The 18,733-nt window shown below is 40.3% G+C and overlaps 1 protein-coding gene across 1 annotated transcript in view; it reads left to right on the forward strand.

The window, feature by feature from the left end:
* The window catches only part of CHRDL1 (chordin like 1), a 115,856-nt gene that overhangs the window by 67,318 nt on the left and 29,805 nt on the right, over positions 1 to 18,733 (forward strand). Inside the window, exons 5-6 of the mRNA XM_069463600.1 lie at positions 9,937 to 10,082; positions 11,530 to 11,623. Of these exons, the coding sequence (XP_069319701.1) occupies positions 9,937 to 10,082; positions 11,530 to 11,623 (240 nt within the window). The remainder of the gene's footprint in view (positions 1 to 9,936; positions 10,083 to 11,529; positions 11,624 to 18,733) is intronic.

Below are 18,733 nucleotides of genomic sequence, written 5' to 3' on the forward strand. Positions count from 1 at the left end.
TGTTTAGCTGCAGAGTGATCTGCTGAATCTGCTACAAGAATTTCCTGGCCTGGGACCTCACTGGGGGTTGGGCCTGGGGTGGGAGTAGGAAGGCCACTAGTCTTGCTGAAGGAACAGGCCCACACAGAGTCTCCAGGAAGATTCCACACAGGAAAATCTTCGCCCTCATTGGCCCCCTCCTTTTGCTTACCTGTCTCCCAAGGTGGATACTCCACGGCCAAGGGGCACTGGGCAAGATTACGGCTTGGGATTGACCCCTTCCACCCCTTTGTGGTTCTCCCTTTCTTTTTAATTTATCTTTCCCTTTTTCACCTGCCTCCCTGTCGCCGGGGTACAAAGCACCTTCATTTTGTCCAGGCCTGCCCCACTCTGATACCCTGCCTGCACTGTAGGGTGTTTAGCAGTTTTTGTTTTTGTATTTCATTTTGATTTTTTGGTAACAGCTTTATTGAGTTATAATTCATATACTGTAAAATTCACCCTTTTGATGTGCACAACTTAGTTGGTTTTAGTGTATTCACAACCATCACCACTATCTAATTCCAGAATATTTTCATCATCCCCCAAAGAAGCCCCAGACCTACTAGCAGTCACTCTTCATTCTCCCCTCCCCTCAGTTCCTGGCATCCACTATTCCATTCTCTGTCTCTCTGGATTTGCCTATTCTAAACATTTTATCTAAGTGGAATCATACAGTGTGTGGTATTTTGTGAGTGGCTTTTTTCACTTAGAATGTTTTCAAGGTTTATCCTTTATAACTGAATTATATTGTATTGTATGTATATACCACATTTTGTTTATCCATTCATCTGTGGATGGACATTTGGGTTGTTTCCACTTTTTGACTATTGTGAATAATGCTACTATAAAATTTCATGTGCAAGTATCTGAGCCCCTATTTCAATTCTTTGGGGTATATACCTAGGAGTGGAATTGCTGGTTCATATGGTAACTCTATTGAAATTTTTGAGGAACTGGGGCTAGACTGTTTTCCAAAGCAGCTATACCATTTTATGTTTTTACATTCTCACCTACAGTGTTCTAATTTCTCCACACTCTTGCCAACATTTGTTATTATTGTATTTTTATTATAGTCAGCCTAGTGGGTATGAAGTGGTATCTCATTGTGGGTTTTTGCCCCCCACCTAGGGCCTGTCCCTTTATTGGGGGACTGTTTCAGTCTTCTATACTCATTACTGTGAACATATTAAACCTCTGGGAATGATAGGGCCCTTTTCTAACTAACGTTTGAACCCAGGGTCATGTCAGGCATTCTGGCAGAGCAAAGAGGAAGAGAGTTTAGGAAAATGGTGAACTTGCCACCATTAGAAACTCCATAGCAGGAGCAGTCTGCTCTACTGATCATTTTCCCTTCCCCAAGAGAGACCATCAAGTACAGTAGTAGTTAGGCGAGGTTTTCTTGAAAAGGTGAGACAAGAGCTGGACCATGAATGGCAGGAGGAAAGAGGATGATGGGTGAAGGGAGAAATAGAGAGGCATCCTAAAATGAGAAATATAAAATCCTTTATGAAAAGCGGCTCAGATGCTGACCCAAAACAAAGGTGAAATTCAAACCATTTAACAATTAATATTGTTAACAATTCTGGAAAACATGCTGCAAGAGAGGACACTGGAAATGATGGTTAAAATACAGTGGGAAAGTTGGCTGAAGAGTTCAATCTTTCCCTCTCTTCCATGCTCTTTAGAACCACTCAGAATCACAAATACATTTGTGACCCTTTTTACCCATAAATCCACCTGTCTGGGGCCCTCAATACATCCAGAGCAGAGTCTGTGAGTTTGGTAAATGGCTCTGGCCAGAAAGCAACTGCTTGGCTAAAGAAATCACACCTGGTGGGCTCCCCACTGAGATGGAAGGATGAAGAGGCAAAGGATGTCAGCCCCATACCTGGGCATAAAAGCATTCTCAGTGAATGTAATGGCTCAGAAGTGACTCTCTAGTTACCACTCAGGATCTAGCAATTTTTGAGAAGTTCTACAGGGTAGTAAAAGATAGTGTTATACTGCATGGGGGTAAAAACGCACCTTATCACTATGTTGCAGATATTGAGAATTTTAAACAGTTATAGCACATAATACTGACTGAAAAGTGAGTGTCACTGCTACTTTGGAGTTCAGCATGGGCCTTATATAGAGGCAGGGTCTGCCTGTGTGGGAAGAGGGTGTCCACTGTAAGGATAAGGTAGTCCCACATCGCTTCCCTTACCAGCCTGTTTTCTGCCCTCCGGAAACCCTATCATTTATAGTTAGTAGTAACATAACAACAATAGCATTTACTGAGCATTAATATGTACCTGGTATTCTATGCTGAGCAGATTCTATGTCTTAACTTGTTTGGTCATCACAACTTATGAGGTAGGTACTATTATCATCACCATTTTATAGATGGGGAACTGAGGCTCACAGGTGCTAAGGATTTGCTCAGCTAGTAAGCTAATTAATAGTGGAGCTTTAATTTGAACCCAAATGGGACACTCTGAAGTAAGGCCTTTCCTCCCATGAGGACAGATCTCGGAAGCTGCGTTTTCGGCAAGCTTCCTCATGGGAGTCCTAAGTTCTGGAAAGTTTCACACACTCTTTGCCCTGTGCTCTACAACCCCATTATGGATAAAACATCAAAGGCCCATGTCACAATATAATTACATAGAAAAGGACCCTGTTTTAAATCATTGACTTCCATTGGCACCTCAGTATGACTTAGTTAATGGGATTAGTGCTGAAGCCTGTTAGCAGGACCTCAATGTGATGGGCCACAGAAGAGTTAAGTTTTTTTAGAGCAGGAGAGTTTGAGGAAGATCTGGAAATCACTGGACTCTGGCCAAGGAAAGCAGATCTAGTTAAGTCATCACATCAAGAGGCCCAGGGTAAAAAGAAGTGATGGTGCCTGGAGCGCTGAAAGGAAGAAATCTAAATGGTAGGCATCCCTGGATCAGCTGATGGACCCATTTGAAGCAGTACCTCTCATCTCAGTGAGCATTCCAAAGAAACACTCATCTGAACCCACATGGCCTCAGAGCATGAGCATTGTTAATTTTTGGAGGGGGACTACACAGACACCCACTGTTTGGGGTATATTCATTCTGCAAGATATGTGGCATCCTTGCTGTATGCTCTCACTTAGCCTGAGCAAGATGCAGCCCCTAGCTGTCCCTCTCTCTACTACAGTAGCACTCTGTTGGAGGGCCACAGTTGGTTTCCCACTAGCACCCTTATTTGTTGGCTTCCTTTCCATTTGTACCAAGGCCTAAAAGCCAGTCCAAATTTACACAATTACTTTAAAACTGCTTAAGAAAGTAATGTAACAGCCCCCACCTTCCCCAGATGGAGGTGGTGCTAAATAATGTCAATAGGAGAAAACCCCCTTATTGGAATAAGACTTGGAACACAAAATCATAGCTAGGAGTTTGTCCTACTAGTAGGAATAGAGCTGGACGTCTGATGGCCAGCATCATAGGACTGGTTTTTTTGTGTGGTTGAAGGGACCCAAAATGGTCACCTAGTCTACACAATCTTCAAATTTAATTTTTGAATGAGAATACATTTGTATCATTCAAGACTATGAATGCATATGTGTATGTACATGTATATATGATTATATATCTCTGTATATATAAAAAGGAATGCAGTAAAATTTCAAATTCACCCCTGTCCCACACTCACCCAATTCTTGTCTTCCCCCCACGACATGTAGTTCCCCTCGTAATTTTTAGTACTTTCTTATGTATCTTTCCAGGTTTTCTTTATGAAAATATAAGCCAATATGAATATATGCTCTTTAAAAATATATTCTTTTACATAAAAGGTAGTATCTTATGCACATCATTTTACACCTTGTTATTGTCTTCATTTAGTAATACATCTTCCCGTATTAGGACATAGAGAGCTTACTCATTTTCATACAACTACATAGTATTTCATTATGTTAGTGAACCGTCATGTATTTGGCCAGATGTGTATTGACAGACATAGAGGTTATGTCCAATTTTCAGCCATTACAAATGCTGCAGTGAATAACTTTTATGTTTCACATATGTGCAAGTATATCTGTAGAATGAATTCTTAAAAATAGGACTGCTGGGTCAAATATAATACATCTTTGAATTGACAGATATTACTGAATTTTTCTTGACAGTGTTTTTTATCAGTTCTTCATAGCCTTACCAAGACAGCATATTACTCAAACTTTTGGATTTTTGCAAATCTGATAAGAAAAAAGTTTTAATTTACATTTCTCTTATAAATAAGGTTCAATATGTTTTCCTATGTCTAAGCACCATTTTTAGTTCCATTTCTATCAATTGTTGATTTATATTCTTTGCCCATTAGGTTATTAGTCTTTTTCTCACCAATTTGTAAAAGCTTTTTATATATTAGGGACACATAGGATTTTAATCCCCAAAAAACAAATCCCTGAAGAGATTCTATTCCAGTTTTACAGTGTCTTTTAGTAGCAAACCCTTTCTTCAAATGAAATCATAAAAAATAATAAAAACACATTCACCAATAAAATTGGAGATATTCTGTTGAAGTGGAAATGGGGAAAGGATTTCTTTATTAACACGCCTCAGACACATCTGAAAAATCCTAAGGCAGCACAGAACATAGTTTGAAAATGACTGCCCTACACAGCTGGTTGGTCTGTGATTTCAGTTTCTAATAATGCTTTCAGTTAGGATTACTTTCTGGTATCCAACCCAAATCCTTATTCATGCAGTTGATACTACTTCCCACTTGACATTTTTTAGCAATTTGTGATAATTTGGTCTCTCTTTCATAAGAACCTTTATGTGTTGTTTAAATATGCTATCATTTAACACCTATTTGTGTCTACCCCTACAATGAAAGCAGGATTCTCCTTGAAGTCAAGGAAATGTCTTATTTACCTTTGCGGCTTTAACCTAGCATAGTGCCAGGTATTGGCAAGGTATAGTCAAGGACCTCTATAAGTGCTTGTTGAATGAAGAAGGAAACAGTGTCTTAACTCATGTCCCCACAGCACCTTTTATACACATAAGTGCAAAGCAAAATGCCTTTTAAATAGTTGTTGTCATCCATGGAATTAGGAAAATCCCTTCCATTGCTTTCTTCTCTATGCCATCTTTCTAAACCAGCATCATCTACCATTTTATTGTGAATATTGTTATGTACAAGATACTTTGGGCTTTTTAAAATAAATTATCTCTAAATCTCACAGCCATGTAAGGCAGATGGTATACTCATTTTGTAGATGAGGAAACCAAGGTACAAAGAGATTAAGTAGCCTTCCTAAGATCACAAAGCAAAGATGTGCCAAAGCTGGAGTTCTAATCTGTTTGGGCTGCTATAACAAAATACCATAAACTGGGTAGCTTATAAACAACAGAAATCTATTTCTCACAGTTCTGGAGACTAGGAAGTCCAATATCAAGGTACCAGCAGACTTTTTCTCTGGTGAGGGCCTGCTTTCTAATTCATAGATGATGCCTTCTCACTGTGTCCTCACATGGTAGAAGGGGCAAACAAGCTCCTTTGGGCCTCTTCTAATAAGGGCACTAATCCCATTCGTGAGGGTGCTGCCCTCATGATGTAATCATCCCCTAAAAGCCCCACCTCATAATACCATCACCTTGGGTATTAGGATTTCAATATATGAATTTTGATGGGACACAAACATTCAAACCATAGTACCTGGGACCCCAGAGACCAATGTTTGCCAACCCCAGAGACCAGGCTCAATTCTTTTTTCTTGTATTGCTGTAAGATGCAGAGCTGAAAAACACTATGTGCAAATAGCACCCTATTCCAAGGGTTCCTTTCCTAGCCCCCTTGCCATTCTCTCTTCCCTTGTATTTTTGAGACCTGGGATAGAGCCCTTTGGACTATACAGTTCTACTTTGTTGGATGTATGTGAGTCGCTGTCTGTCTCACAGGCAATTAAAGAGAACATAACCTCCTCTCTAGCCTTTACTTTCATCTCCGTATCCTCCTTCTATCCCTACCCCCCAGATGGCCTGCAAATGTGCTGGGACTATACCAGTAGAATGACAGAGAACCAAAGAAACATTAAAATCAGGCTCAGCCATCAAAAGTGAAGTAGGAACCAGAATAACAGCAGCAATGGCAAAAGAAGGGATGACTGATTTGTCTCCTGACATACAAGCCGCCCTTCTGACTAGCCAAGAACTGTCCCACTAAGAAAATGAAAGTTTTAAGGTGGGGAGAGTGGGGAAGACAACAACCAGTATGAGGACTGGGTTCCAGAGAATGGGAAGAAGGGTAGTGCCAGAAGAGGAGAGAAGGTATACCAGAAGAAGTGGGGTAGGACCACATACTTCTTGGTAAAATTTGCCAGTTGTTCTGAAGGCAAGAAAAAAAGCCTGTGACAAAGTTATTCACACTGAAATGTTAGTGACAACATGTACCCTCTTGCAGAAGTCTTGGGATTGAAAAATATGATTGCAAAAGGGCAATTATTGAACCCAAAGGAATGGACTCTAATGGTGGCATCTTAGGCATCAGTGAGAGAAAATATGGTAAGAGATACTTAGGATAATGGGGTGTTTTCTGAGTACCCCAAAAATCATAGTTCTGCCTACATATAACGCCATCCTTCACCTGGGAAGAAGAGTCCATTTCTTTCCCAACACATCAGTAGTCATATGACTTAGTGATTGTCTGCTTACCCCACGATGTCCTTCCTCCACTTCTCCTCATGGTGCTGTGTGGGAAGTTGACTGGAAACAGGAGAGATGGGGGAGGCTACAAGCCATGCAGCCTGGTCATTCCTGTTGTAGTCTAAGGGGCCCTGGAGCCAGCTTTGCTTTGGACTGATTTTCTGCCAGTTTTCAGTAAGGAACACTGAATGTATTCCAAGGATAGTTGGTTGGAAGCCTAGCCACCTTGGAAAATCTGAGAAGGGAGAGAGTAGAATATGAGGTGGCTTTTCTTGCTTCTGTGGTTGGGAAGCATGCTGTGTTGGCTCTCTAAAGATGTAAGGGGAGATTTGAGTCTCACATCCCATTATTAGACAGAAAAATTGAGGCCCAAAGAGGTAAAGTGCCTTGTGCAAAATTATGGATGTCAGTACATGAGTTGGGGATTATGACTCAGGAATCCTGCCTCGAAGTTTTAACATGCACCCACCTATGAAAAGAGCACAAATTTGAAGGCAGGTAAACTATATTTCTGAGTTGGCTCTCTGATTAAACAGCTGTGTGAAAGGACTCAAATCTTTTGGGGTACTAGTAACTTCATTTTCATAATCCCCCCCCACCACACACCATTAAGGATGTTAGAAGAATTAAATAAGAATAAATTAGAAGATATTAAGACAATTTTATTGCATAAAACTAGTCTTAAGCATGACTATAATTGGTTTCTTTTTCTTTGATTCTGTTGTGTCTTCCTTTCTTTCCCTTTCGCCCCATCTCCTGTTGAGTAGAATAATAGACTCCAGTGCCAGGTTACTCAGAAGACTATTGCATGGCCGGGCGCGGTGGCTCACGCCTGTAATCCTAGCACTCTGGGAGGCCGAGGCGGGTGGATTGCTCAAGGTCAGGAGTTCGAGACCAGCCTGAGTGAGACCCCGTCTCTACTAAAAATAGAAAGACATTATATGGACAACTAAAAATCTATATAGAAAAAATTAGCCGGGCATAGTGGCGCATGCCTGTAGTCCCAGCTACTCGGGAGGCTGAGGCAGTAGGATCGCTTAAGCCGAGGAGTCTGAGGTTGCTGTGAGCTAAGCTGATGCCACGGCACTCACTCTAGCCTGGGCAACAAAGTGAGACTCTGTCTCAACGGAAAAAAAAAAAAAGAAGACTATTGCAAGGAAGATTCTCAAGATCATGCTTCCACTGGAAAATCTCGCCCTGCAGTTGCCTTGCTGTTGATCTCTTGGTGGAAGGCCTGGTTCAAAAATCAATCCACATTCCTTTGAGGCGAAATAATTCCAATTTTTTTTTTTTTGGTATTCCAAAGATCTGCCAGCTTCTGTAAGAGCCATGGCAAATATTATTTTGTAGGTCACTGTAGTTTTCCTTCACCACAAAATGCTGAGATTTGGAATAATTAGAGCCCAGGGGGCAAATGGCCCTGCTTCTGTCCTTTCTCTGATGGGTTTTACTCATGTCTGCCAGCTGCAGCTGTCTGGTTGTGTACACTTGTGAGCAGGGGCAGGGCCTCTTAGCCCAGACAGAGAGTCAATTAGTGTGAGTTAAACTCTTTCTAGGAGCTAAGTCTTCTTCTTTTTAAGGCAAAATTAAGGAACTTTCTTTATATTCTGTAAGAGGTCATTAATAAGTAGTTAACACTCAAGGAGTGAGTTACTCAGAGGCTAGATCAACTTATATAGCTAAGTATAGAATTAAGCTAGTTACCCAAATCATTGAAGCCAAAGAAATTGCAATGTCTATTTTCTGAGTATTTTAGGCCACACATTCTATAGGGACAACACAGCCTTCACGTTCCATTGGTATGGGTTTGGGTTTTAAATTAAATGGTCCCTTCCTTGTTATAGGTTTGAAATGACTGACATTCTTTTTAATAGTGGCTAGGAGGGAAGATTATAGAATCAGTCAGACCTCAATTTATATTCTGGTGCTGCCACTTACAAGTTGTATGGCCTTGGGTGAATCAGTTAATTTCTTAAGCCTTAGTTTCCTCATCTGCATAATGAGCATAAGCATAATGTCTACATCATAATGTTATTAGTAAGAACCAATGAGATGATGTATGTAAAAGCACCCACCATTGTGCCTGGCATATATTTAGGACTCAATACATGTCTATTGTTAATTTACTTTTATTGTGAATATTATCAGCCTTTATCATTTTCACCACATGCTTAGAATAATTTCATTCTGTTTATTTAAATAATTGTATTGAGATATAACTTAGCATAAAATGGACTCATTTTCATTATAGTTTTTACTGATGGAAAGAAAGGTTGGTCCAACTCTTTAAGCCTCTCCCAAATGAATACAACTCCCCTAATTTCTCTTCTCCCAGTATCTCACAGTAGGCACTTTCCAAGCTCTGCTTATATCTATCATTGATTTTTATTCCCATTTCACCACTCCGCTAGCTTTGTGGCTGTAGATAAGTTACTCAACCTCAGCGACTTGTTTCCCTCAAATGAAAAATGAAGGTAAGAATCTACCGTACTTGATTCACAGGGTTGTTATGAGGCTCCATTGTAATAATATACATGAAATCTCTATGTAAATGGCTTACTAGGTTGCTATAATTCACAACTATGAGTTCCAATAATATTCAAGTGCCAAATTGTGTATTTCAGACATCAGATGCCTTGAGAAGTCCAGATCGTGGGCTGAAGTTAGGGAATGCTACTTGGTGGAATGGGGACATGAGCTGAATCTTCAAAATCTGATAGAACTTCAATTGGTGGGAAAGAGTGGGGGGAGCAGGCAATCTTGATGGAGGTATTAAAAATAAGCAAAACCTACAGAGGCTGGAACAAGCATATAACACCCAACAAATGATATAAAATGTGGGAAGGGGTAAAGTTACTAGTTATAATAGATTATTCCTCTTCTGAAGCAACAGGAGGAAAAGATTAAATAGAAGTAGTGTGGACTCTCTCCTTTCAGGCAAGTTAATATTGTATTCGTCTAGGTTTATTAGCTCCATCTAGGCAGGAGTCTTGTCTGTGTTCTCTGATCTCTAATGCTTATTTCGGTGCTTGGCACATAGTAGGTGTTCAAAAAATGCTCAACACATGAAAAAATGGATGGATGGGAATACCACCTGCTGTTCTTGTCAGGCTACTTTAATATTATCTAAAATCATTAGCCACTGAAACAGGGACTGTCTTTTACTCCCTCTATGTAGTACAGCCCCATCTGCTGTTGAGATTTATGAAATTCTTTGCAATGATGCCAATACTCAATGTAGTTTTTCTCCACTTTGTTCCAGAAGACTCCTTACCCCCAGCAAACAATAAGGTGACCAGCAAGTCATGTGAGTACAATGGGACCACTTACCAACATGGAGAGCTGTTCGTGGCTGAAGGGCTCTTTCAGAACCGGCAACCTAATCAATGTACCCAGTGCAGCTGTTCGGTAAGACCCTGCTAGCCCCTACCCAAATACGAGAATTTCCTTTGTGCTTGTACTTTTTGCTTGCACCTACATTGTAAGGTGTTTGAATGAAAGATGAGTTGCATTTAAATCATAAGCCTCCCTGCCAATCCAAACTCCTTAATCTTCATCAACCCTAGACAACTCTGTTGAAGAGCTCAGACCCAGCTCCAGTCTTAAAGCATAGGACTGCTGAAATGGACAAAGATGAGCTGTTTTTCTTGATCTGCACTCCTTTTCATTATAGTTACACCACCAAAGCCTTCAACTGAAGAACTCACAATTAATTGAAGCTTTGGGAATGCCATAGGTGGAAAATCACTGTCACCATCAAAGGCCACTCAATCCAATTCACAAGAAAATGGGGTATCTGTTGGTTCCCATCTCTGAATTATTCTACTAACCAGTTAATTATTGGTGCCCTGCAGTGAGAAAACTCTCTATAAATGCTTGATCATGATGATTCCTGGGACATTACCTGTCAAAAGAACTGTGCTTACTTCACGAATAGTGTATACCAATGATATCTTTAGCTAATTGTGCATTCTAGAGAATAGATAAATAGATAGAACTAGAAAATGGAGTAAAATGGATGCTTAAACTGAAGCATAAAGGAATGAAATTAGATGTAGAAACAACTTTTCTGCCAGTAAGGGACATTAAACCCTGGATTGCCAAGGGAAATTATAGAGTCTCTTCCCTTTGGGATTTTTAGTAAAAATATAGTATCAGTAGTTTGGGAGAATTTGACTGTGGCCTTGCTTTCCTAATGACCTTTCAGGAACCCTTTTGGCCCCAGAAGAATATACTTCTAAGAAGTAAGAATAAGGTTTAAGGAATAACATTTGAAAGATAGTATTTTAGGAAATGAAGATTATTGGAAAGACAGATGTAACCAGCGAGTAAATCTGATCTTCCTTGCCTTTTGCTGGGACTGAACTATGGAATGCAGATCATCTTATATAGTTTTGTATTACCCTCAGAGAGCTTGTCTCTTTGGTTTGGAAGGGAGACCCTAGTGAATGTTACAGATGGTGGCTATCACACAAATCCTCATTGCTTTAAACCCTCAATATCCAGCTGGGGTGTGATGGGGACCAAGGGATACAGTGAACCGGGAAGAGAGGAACCAGACTATATTTGGTGATTTGGAGGCTCATGGAAGCCTCACAGACACTTTGTACCACCTTAGACCAAGATGCCTGACTACGATTGCTATCTCTTCTGTGCCTTAGCCTCTGGCATGGAGGAATAGCGAATAGAAAAAAAAAATACATAATAAAATGTAGGCCACACCTAGAACTGACTATGGGAGAGTAGTAGGGAAGGACGTACCATGTTTTGAGCCCCTATTCTCTCCCAGGTACTGAGCACAGCCTTTACATTTATCCCCGATCCTTCTGATCTTAATTCTATTTCTCCTCTGCAGGAGGGGAATGTGTATTGTGGTCTCAAGACTTGCCCCAAGTTAACCTGTGCATTCCCAGTCTCTGTTCCGGATTCCTGCTGCCGAGTGTGCAGAGGTAGGTGTCCCAAATCTCAAGACCTGGGGTGCTGCCATCCTGAGTGTAGCAGAACTTAGAAAAGAGAAAAATCCCTGTTCAGTGTCCTAGAGAAAGGAGTTTTTTTTTTGGTTTTTTTTTTTTTTTTTTTTACAGTAGCCTTACTTTTTAAAGGCACTTTCATTCACAAAAGGAAAAATAAAAATAAAAGCATTGATTTTTAAGGGCCGCAGCCTAAAAGAAACTGTGCTGGAATGCAGCAGGGGAAGATGGGTGGAAGTCATCTAATGTGAAAGTGAATATCTTTATCTCTCCTTCCTTAATCCCTTCTAGCTTGGCCCCTAAATTATTATATCATAAAACACAGACCATCTTCTTTCATACCCTTAAAAGGAAGAGTGGACCTTGCAAAGCTTTAATGTGACCATTTTGAAGACTATACAGGGTAAATTTAGGTATAGTTTTAAAATCCCACAGTAAAATAGTGACAGGCTCAATAAAAGCAAAACAGAGGGCATCATCTTCTCAAATTATATCCAAAATGGGATCACCATCTTATCAAAACAGTCATCTTCTTTGGGTTCCTTTTTTTAATAATAGCACCTTTTTTTCCCCCCTCTAGGTTTCTAGGATCAGACTTAATCACCTTTAATTCCTCCTCTGTTGCCTCTTCTCCAATTGCCAAATCTGTCAACAATCTTCTATATCTCTCCCTTTTCCCACTTTCCCACTATCAGTATCCTAATATTATCTTCTTTCCTTCTATCCAATCAACATATTTGTTGAACATCTATTATATGCTCAGTATTGTGCTAGAAGTTGCATATATATTGGTAAATATAGTAGACATCTAGGACACTGTTAGACCATATGTCATCTTTATGTGAATTACAAACAGGATGCCCTTACTTAAGATACTTCATTGCCATTTTCCAGACAATCCTTGTGAATTTCCAGAAATCCCTTAGCTGTGGCATCCTCATGTAGTACACAACTTGCACAACCATATATGTCATACATAGCAGCGAAGATATGTGATTTGCTCTTATAGAACTCACATTCTATGAGAGAAGACAAATGATAAACAAATAAGTAAATATATGTTGAAATATAAACAATGTAAGTACTATGCAGAAAATATTTAGGTTGAGTAGTCAGGAAGGCCTCTCTGAGGAGGTGACGTTCAAGCTCAGATCTGAAAGATGAAAAGGTGCCATCCATGAAGAGAACCTGGGGAAGAGTAGTACGTATTCCAGGCAGAAAGAAAAGAAAGTTTGAAGGCCCCAGGCAGGGAAGAGCTTAGAGTATTCAAGGAGCCTAAGGACCAATGTGACTGAAATACGGTGATTGTGGTTAAAACTGGCACGAGATGAGACTGAAGAGATGAACAGGAGTTAGACCATGAAGGCATTGAAGGTCATGCGAAAGAGTTTGGGTTTCAGTTTTTAGTGCATTGAGAAGCCATTGGAAGGTTGTGAGCAAGAATGTGACATGATCCAATTGATGTATTAGAAGAGCTCACTGGCTATTGTGTGCAGACTAGATTGGGGGGATGCAGTAATGCAAGTGGAGAGAACAGGAAGATGGTTAATGTAGCAACCTTTCCAGTGTGAGAGGGCAGTTGCTTGAGCTGGGGACACAGTACAGAGTAGCAGTTCAGAGTGAAGCCTTTGGTGCCAAACTGCCTCAGTTCTAATCCCAGCCCTGCCATCTTCTAGCTGGATGGCCTTACTCAACCATTCTAATAATCTTTAAAGTGAGGATAATGTTAGCTTCTGCCTCCAAAATGGTTGTGATATTTAAATGAGAAAAGTACCTAACGCAATATCTTATATATAGTAAGGACTCAGTAATGAAAAGTGGACAAATTTGAAATAGATTTAGAGCATTGGTTCTCAACCATGGGTGTATGTTGGAATCAACCTTGGTAGATTTATACCAGACCAGGAGGAAGAGGTGATTTTAATGTGCAGCCAAAGTTGAGAACCACTGAGCACTGAGTTAGAGGGAAAAAATTACAGGATTTGCTGATGGAGGACAAGTAGGTAATTTTTATACATTACTGCCATCTTAATCTTCCAAAAAGATAGCCGTAACTTTGCTACACCCCTGTTTAAAAGACTTTATGCTGACATATATCATACTTACTAGATGCCAGTCCCAGTTCTAGGCATTTAATAGATTTGAACTCATTTAATCTCATGACAACCCTATGTAGTGAGTACTGTTATTATCCCCATATTATAAATGAGGAAACTAAGGCAGAGTGAGGTTAAGAATCTTGTCCAAGGTCAGGTAGCTAGTGAGTTTAGGAGCTAAGGTTTAAATCCTGCCGTCCTGGCTCCAGACTTCAGGCTCTTAACCACAACACTCTGCACTGGAAGGGATGGCTCCCTGTTGTCACTAGAATACATGTTAACCCCGACTCTAACAGTGACGGCCTTCCATGGTCTAGCCTCAGTTTACCTTTGTAGGCTGAATACATTGTTCCTGTGCTCTCTACCTTTGTGCCTTTGCTCTCTCTTCTCCTTTTCAGTATTTCTCAGACTTTAGTATCCTTCTGTATCATCTAAAGAACTTGTTAAAATCCAGATCACTGGACCACACCTGCAAAGATTCTGATTTAGTAGCTTTGGGGTGGGGCCCAAGAATCTGCATTTAAACAAACACCATCACTTATTCTGATGCAGAATGGTGGTCTATGGGCCACCACTTTGAGAAACGATTCCTAAGATCATGTAGATGACTGGGGACAACCTGGAATGATGGTTTTTACATCTGAGTTTACTGCACTTAAATTGAACCTATTAAAAGTCTGAAACCTTAGCAAACCAATAGAAAAGTAACCAGTTTCAGTCTCCGATTGGTCAAAGCATCTAATTCCAACCATATGGCAACCAAGTTTAAGGTAAATGAGTGGTAGATATTTTATGATAAGGAACTGGGAGGAAAAGGAGACAACATGGCTGCCTAAATAACAATTGCACATGTACAGGTTAAGAGGAGAGAATGGTGCCTCTTTCTAGAAAAGCCTTTTCCTTCATCCCTTTCTGTGGAAGTCCTGCCAGTCCTTCAAGACCTAGCTCAAATGCAGCTTCCTCAGCTTCTAACACAGGCTGTCCTCAGGTCACATTTTGATAAATACTAGCTGGAAGGCCTTTCTCTTCTCTGCCTTCCCACCTCCATCCCTAGCTTCTCCACCCCCAAATCTTGCTTATCTTTCAAAGGCCACCCTACGTGCCACCTCCTCTATGAAATGTTTTTTAATCCTGCAAGCTGTGAGTAAACCTGTCTCCTCTCTAGGACCCCTCACCACATAACCTGTACTTCTCCAGGAGCATTTATCACCTTGTCACCTTTTGCCTTTTATCATTTGTGCCCGTGTCTTATTTCCCCTACCAATGAATAAATAACTTAAGGCAGAAACTCTTTCTGGTTTGTCCTTATTTTCCCCTCTGCGCTAGGCACAGAGTGGGTCCTCTCTAAATGAATGCACACTAGATTGGAAAAGTTAGAAAGTTAGTCACGCTTTGAATTAGTTGCTACTAAAAGAGGATATGATGGTTGTGTTTTTTCCCCTGAATTACTGATGGACTGTGGTGGATGGTGCTGACTATACATTGATTCATGGCGGTTAGGAAATTACTTGGTGTCATTCCTAATCTCCAAGTTGTTTTTTCTCCGCTATCCCACTTTAGGACATTATAATTAATATTGCTTTTTGGAAGAATTGACCTTATTCTTACTACCAGTATATGCTTATCACTTTTAATATGCTATTTGTAACAGCTCTTTTAGGTCAATATGCATTTAGTTACAGCCTAATTTGATTTATGCTTCAATAGGGCCCCAGATCTTTCCATATGTGCTTCTAACAATGTGTGTGTATATATGTGTATCACAGTGCAGCTGTTAGGTTTCAGCCAGGAAAGATGGATATTTTGTTTCTCACCTCCTTCCTCATCTTTACCCCAACTTACTCTGAGTCTACCCAAAAGGAAGAAAGTCCATACTGAGCAGAGGTGCACATGTGGTTGCTAATGTAACCAGCTGGTCTCTATAATCCAGCTGTTAGGCTGAGACTATTTTGTTTGGGGAAAAAGATATGTTAAATCTAAATTGAAGAACAATTAATGAAAGAAAGGAAAGGAAATCACAAAAAGACATGTTACTGCAACCAAGAGGCAATACGATATAGTGCAAAGGACATAGGCGCTGAAGCCAGAAGGTAACAGATTTGACATTGCAAGGCTACCACCTACTAGTGCTGTTATCTTGGACAAGCTACTTAACCACTCAGAACCTTAGTTTTCTCAGCTGTAAAAATGGAGATTATAATGTCTACCACCTGTGAAATGGCTGTAGCATTTACATGAGATGGCATAAAGTACTAGGAGAGGGCCTAATACAGAGTTACTGCCTAATAAGTGATAATTTTTATATTTTATATAATTACTATGTTACCCTGGAGTTCAGTAGAATTGCACCTTCTCCTCTATCTCCTATAACTTTTCCTTTGTATTTATTTATTTGTATTTTTATTTATTTTGTATCTCCATAAACAGAACTTTGTTTCTAGCCCTTTGTGGTAACAGATCCTGGAACTATTTTCTCAACAGTTCTCTCGTCACAATTTAAATTTCTTTTCTTCTTTTATGTCCTCATAAGCAATAGATAAAAGCTAATTACTACTGATCATATATTGTCCCTTCACATTACTTGACAATTCATTAAATTCTTTCTTTGCAGTCTCTTCTCTGGTCTAAATAAACCGTTTTCTTTCATCTTTCCTTATAAAGACTAAATCCTACACTTTTATAAAAATTGTTGTTTTTTTCTGTGCCTCCAATTTTTTTTACATCTTTCAGTTATATATAATGTGGTTGAAACTCCTTTGAAGTTCTAATTTTTGAAGCACCTAGTTATTTTTTTCTGTTAAAATGATGTTTTTATGAAGGTGTATCTTGTATAAGCATATTACTCATACAGCAGGGAACCCAGACACTTCTTCCCTATGCTGGCCACCCTAACTGCAGGCCAAATACTGAAAAAGAAATAACCTTTTGATTGCTGAACTTGCAAACCTTGACATAAAGGGCCTCATTGAACGGCCCTCGCACTGTCACCAAACACTAAGGTGTGCCTTTCTTCCTAGGTCAGACAGCAATCCTGGATGTGAATTGAATCTCAGCCCCCACCGCAGTTGTTTAGACATCTCTTTGAGGCTAGGACAGTCAGGAGAGTGTTGGCACGATGTGTGTCATTGCTGGCACTTCAGCAAACCTCATGAGGACTTGAAGCATAGCGCAAACAGCCACTGGAACCTTAGGGAAAACTTTATCAGAAGAAAAAATCTCTTCAGAGATTGTACTAATGCCACATTCTGGGCAGACAGGCCTCAAACCCAAACCCACACTCAGCTTCCCTCCATCGTTTATCATTTCTGCTTCCTGTCTCCTGCCTATCTTGCCAAAGCAATGGGGAAGGCTATATACTTGGACTTTAGACAAGGGAGAGGTATTTGGGGGTAGGCTGTTGACTGTATTGAAAGCCAAGAATGCATTTCTTAGATGGTGTATATATGTAGCACTTACTATGTGCCAGGCAGTGTACCAAGCACTTAGGTGTGGAATAGCTCATTTGGTCTTCACAACAATAGTAGCAACTATTTATACCCCATTCTACAGAGGAGGAAACCTGAGGCAGAGAAGTTAAGTGATTTGTCAGAGGATACATGGCAGTGTGGATACATGGTGGCAGAGCTAGAATTTGAACCTAATCAATCTGGCTCCAGAGTCCCAAGTTCTTAACCCCCATACTGCCTATTGGGATCCATTCATAAGCGTGTGACAAGAGCCTCTTCTAGTGCAGGGAAGTAAAGTGGGAGAGGGGACATGCATGGCACATTAGCATAGGCAGATACTCCTAAGAGAGTAAACACATTGCCCATCTTTCTTCATCAAGGCCTCAACTTACCCACCCCCAAACACCTGTGACTACCTTCATCCCACCCTTTTCTGTCTCGAGGCTTAAAGAGTCTTGAGTGTAAATATCTACCTTCTTTCATTCAACAGACATTTGTTAAGCACCCACCTGGCACTGTACCAGTGCTGGAGATACAATAGTGAACAAAAATGAATGTGGAACCTGCCCTCATGGAGTTTTAGTGGGGAAGACAGATGTTTACCACATAATGATACCAATAAATATAAAATTGCAGCTGTTCTACATGTCACAAAGGAAAGGTGTTATAAAAGCCAATAAGTGAGGCGAGGGGTGGACCTAGTCAGGAAGGTAAAGGAAGACTCCCTAGGACTCTCTCTCCAGCCTCCACTCACATTCCTACTTGCTCTCTGCATTCCAGAGTGAGGGAAGATTGGCTCAAAAGTTAGGGAGATAACTGGTGGCTGTCCTGTAGTCCCAGGATCCCCAACTTCTGATCCCACCATGAAACCTGCCCCTCCCCAAGGCTGCAGGAAACTCTGTAATGTTCTTTGTACATTGTACATGCTGCATAATACCCTAGTTTAGGAATTTTCTTCTTAAGAAACTACTTGATCATGTTGATCAGTGACTACCGTTTCTTACCATATTATCCACTCTAAATTCTTCTGCTTATTTTTAAAGGCCTTCTATAAAACAATCTGATCCTTCTTTAATCTACTACCCAGCCTCATTTCTCTGACACTAACACACACACCTTTTCCTTTAGACTGGTTGATCTTGTCCTATAACATGCCATGTTTCTTTCTACCTTCCCTCCTGTTATGTGCCTTTCTTAAATCTTTACTCCTCATAAGCTTAGAATAGCTCCTCTCCTCTTTTCTACCTGTTAGGACCACACTCATCTTTGAAGAGTTCAGCTGAAGTTGCACCTCTGCAAATAGTCTTGCCTGATCACTCTAATCCTCATTGATCTCCTTCTTTGACCACTTTCAGGGCTTAGTCTTGTTCATGGAGTTCAGCATTTAAAAATATTTTCTTATATCATTCATTGCTTTGTGTGTCTTGGCTTCCCAACTGGGAAGCTGTGTAAGAAAAGGAACATCTTTTATTCTTCCCGTTTCCGTTAGCATAGTATTAAATGTATACCATGCTGATAGATTTATTAAAAACAAAGAGACCCACAGT

This window comes from Eulemur rufifrons, chromosome 30 (genome assembly GCF_041146395.1).
Source record: "Eulemur rufifrons isolate Redbay chromosome 30, OSU_ERuf_1, whole genome shotgun sequence".
Lineage (NCBI taxonomy): Eukaryota > Metazoa > Chordata > Mammalia > Primates > Lemuridae > Eulemur > Eulemur rufifrons.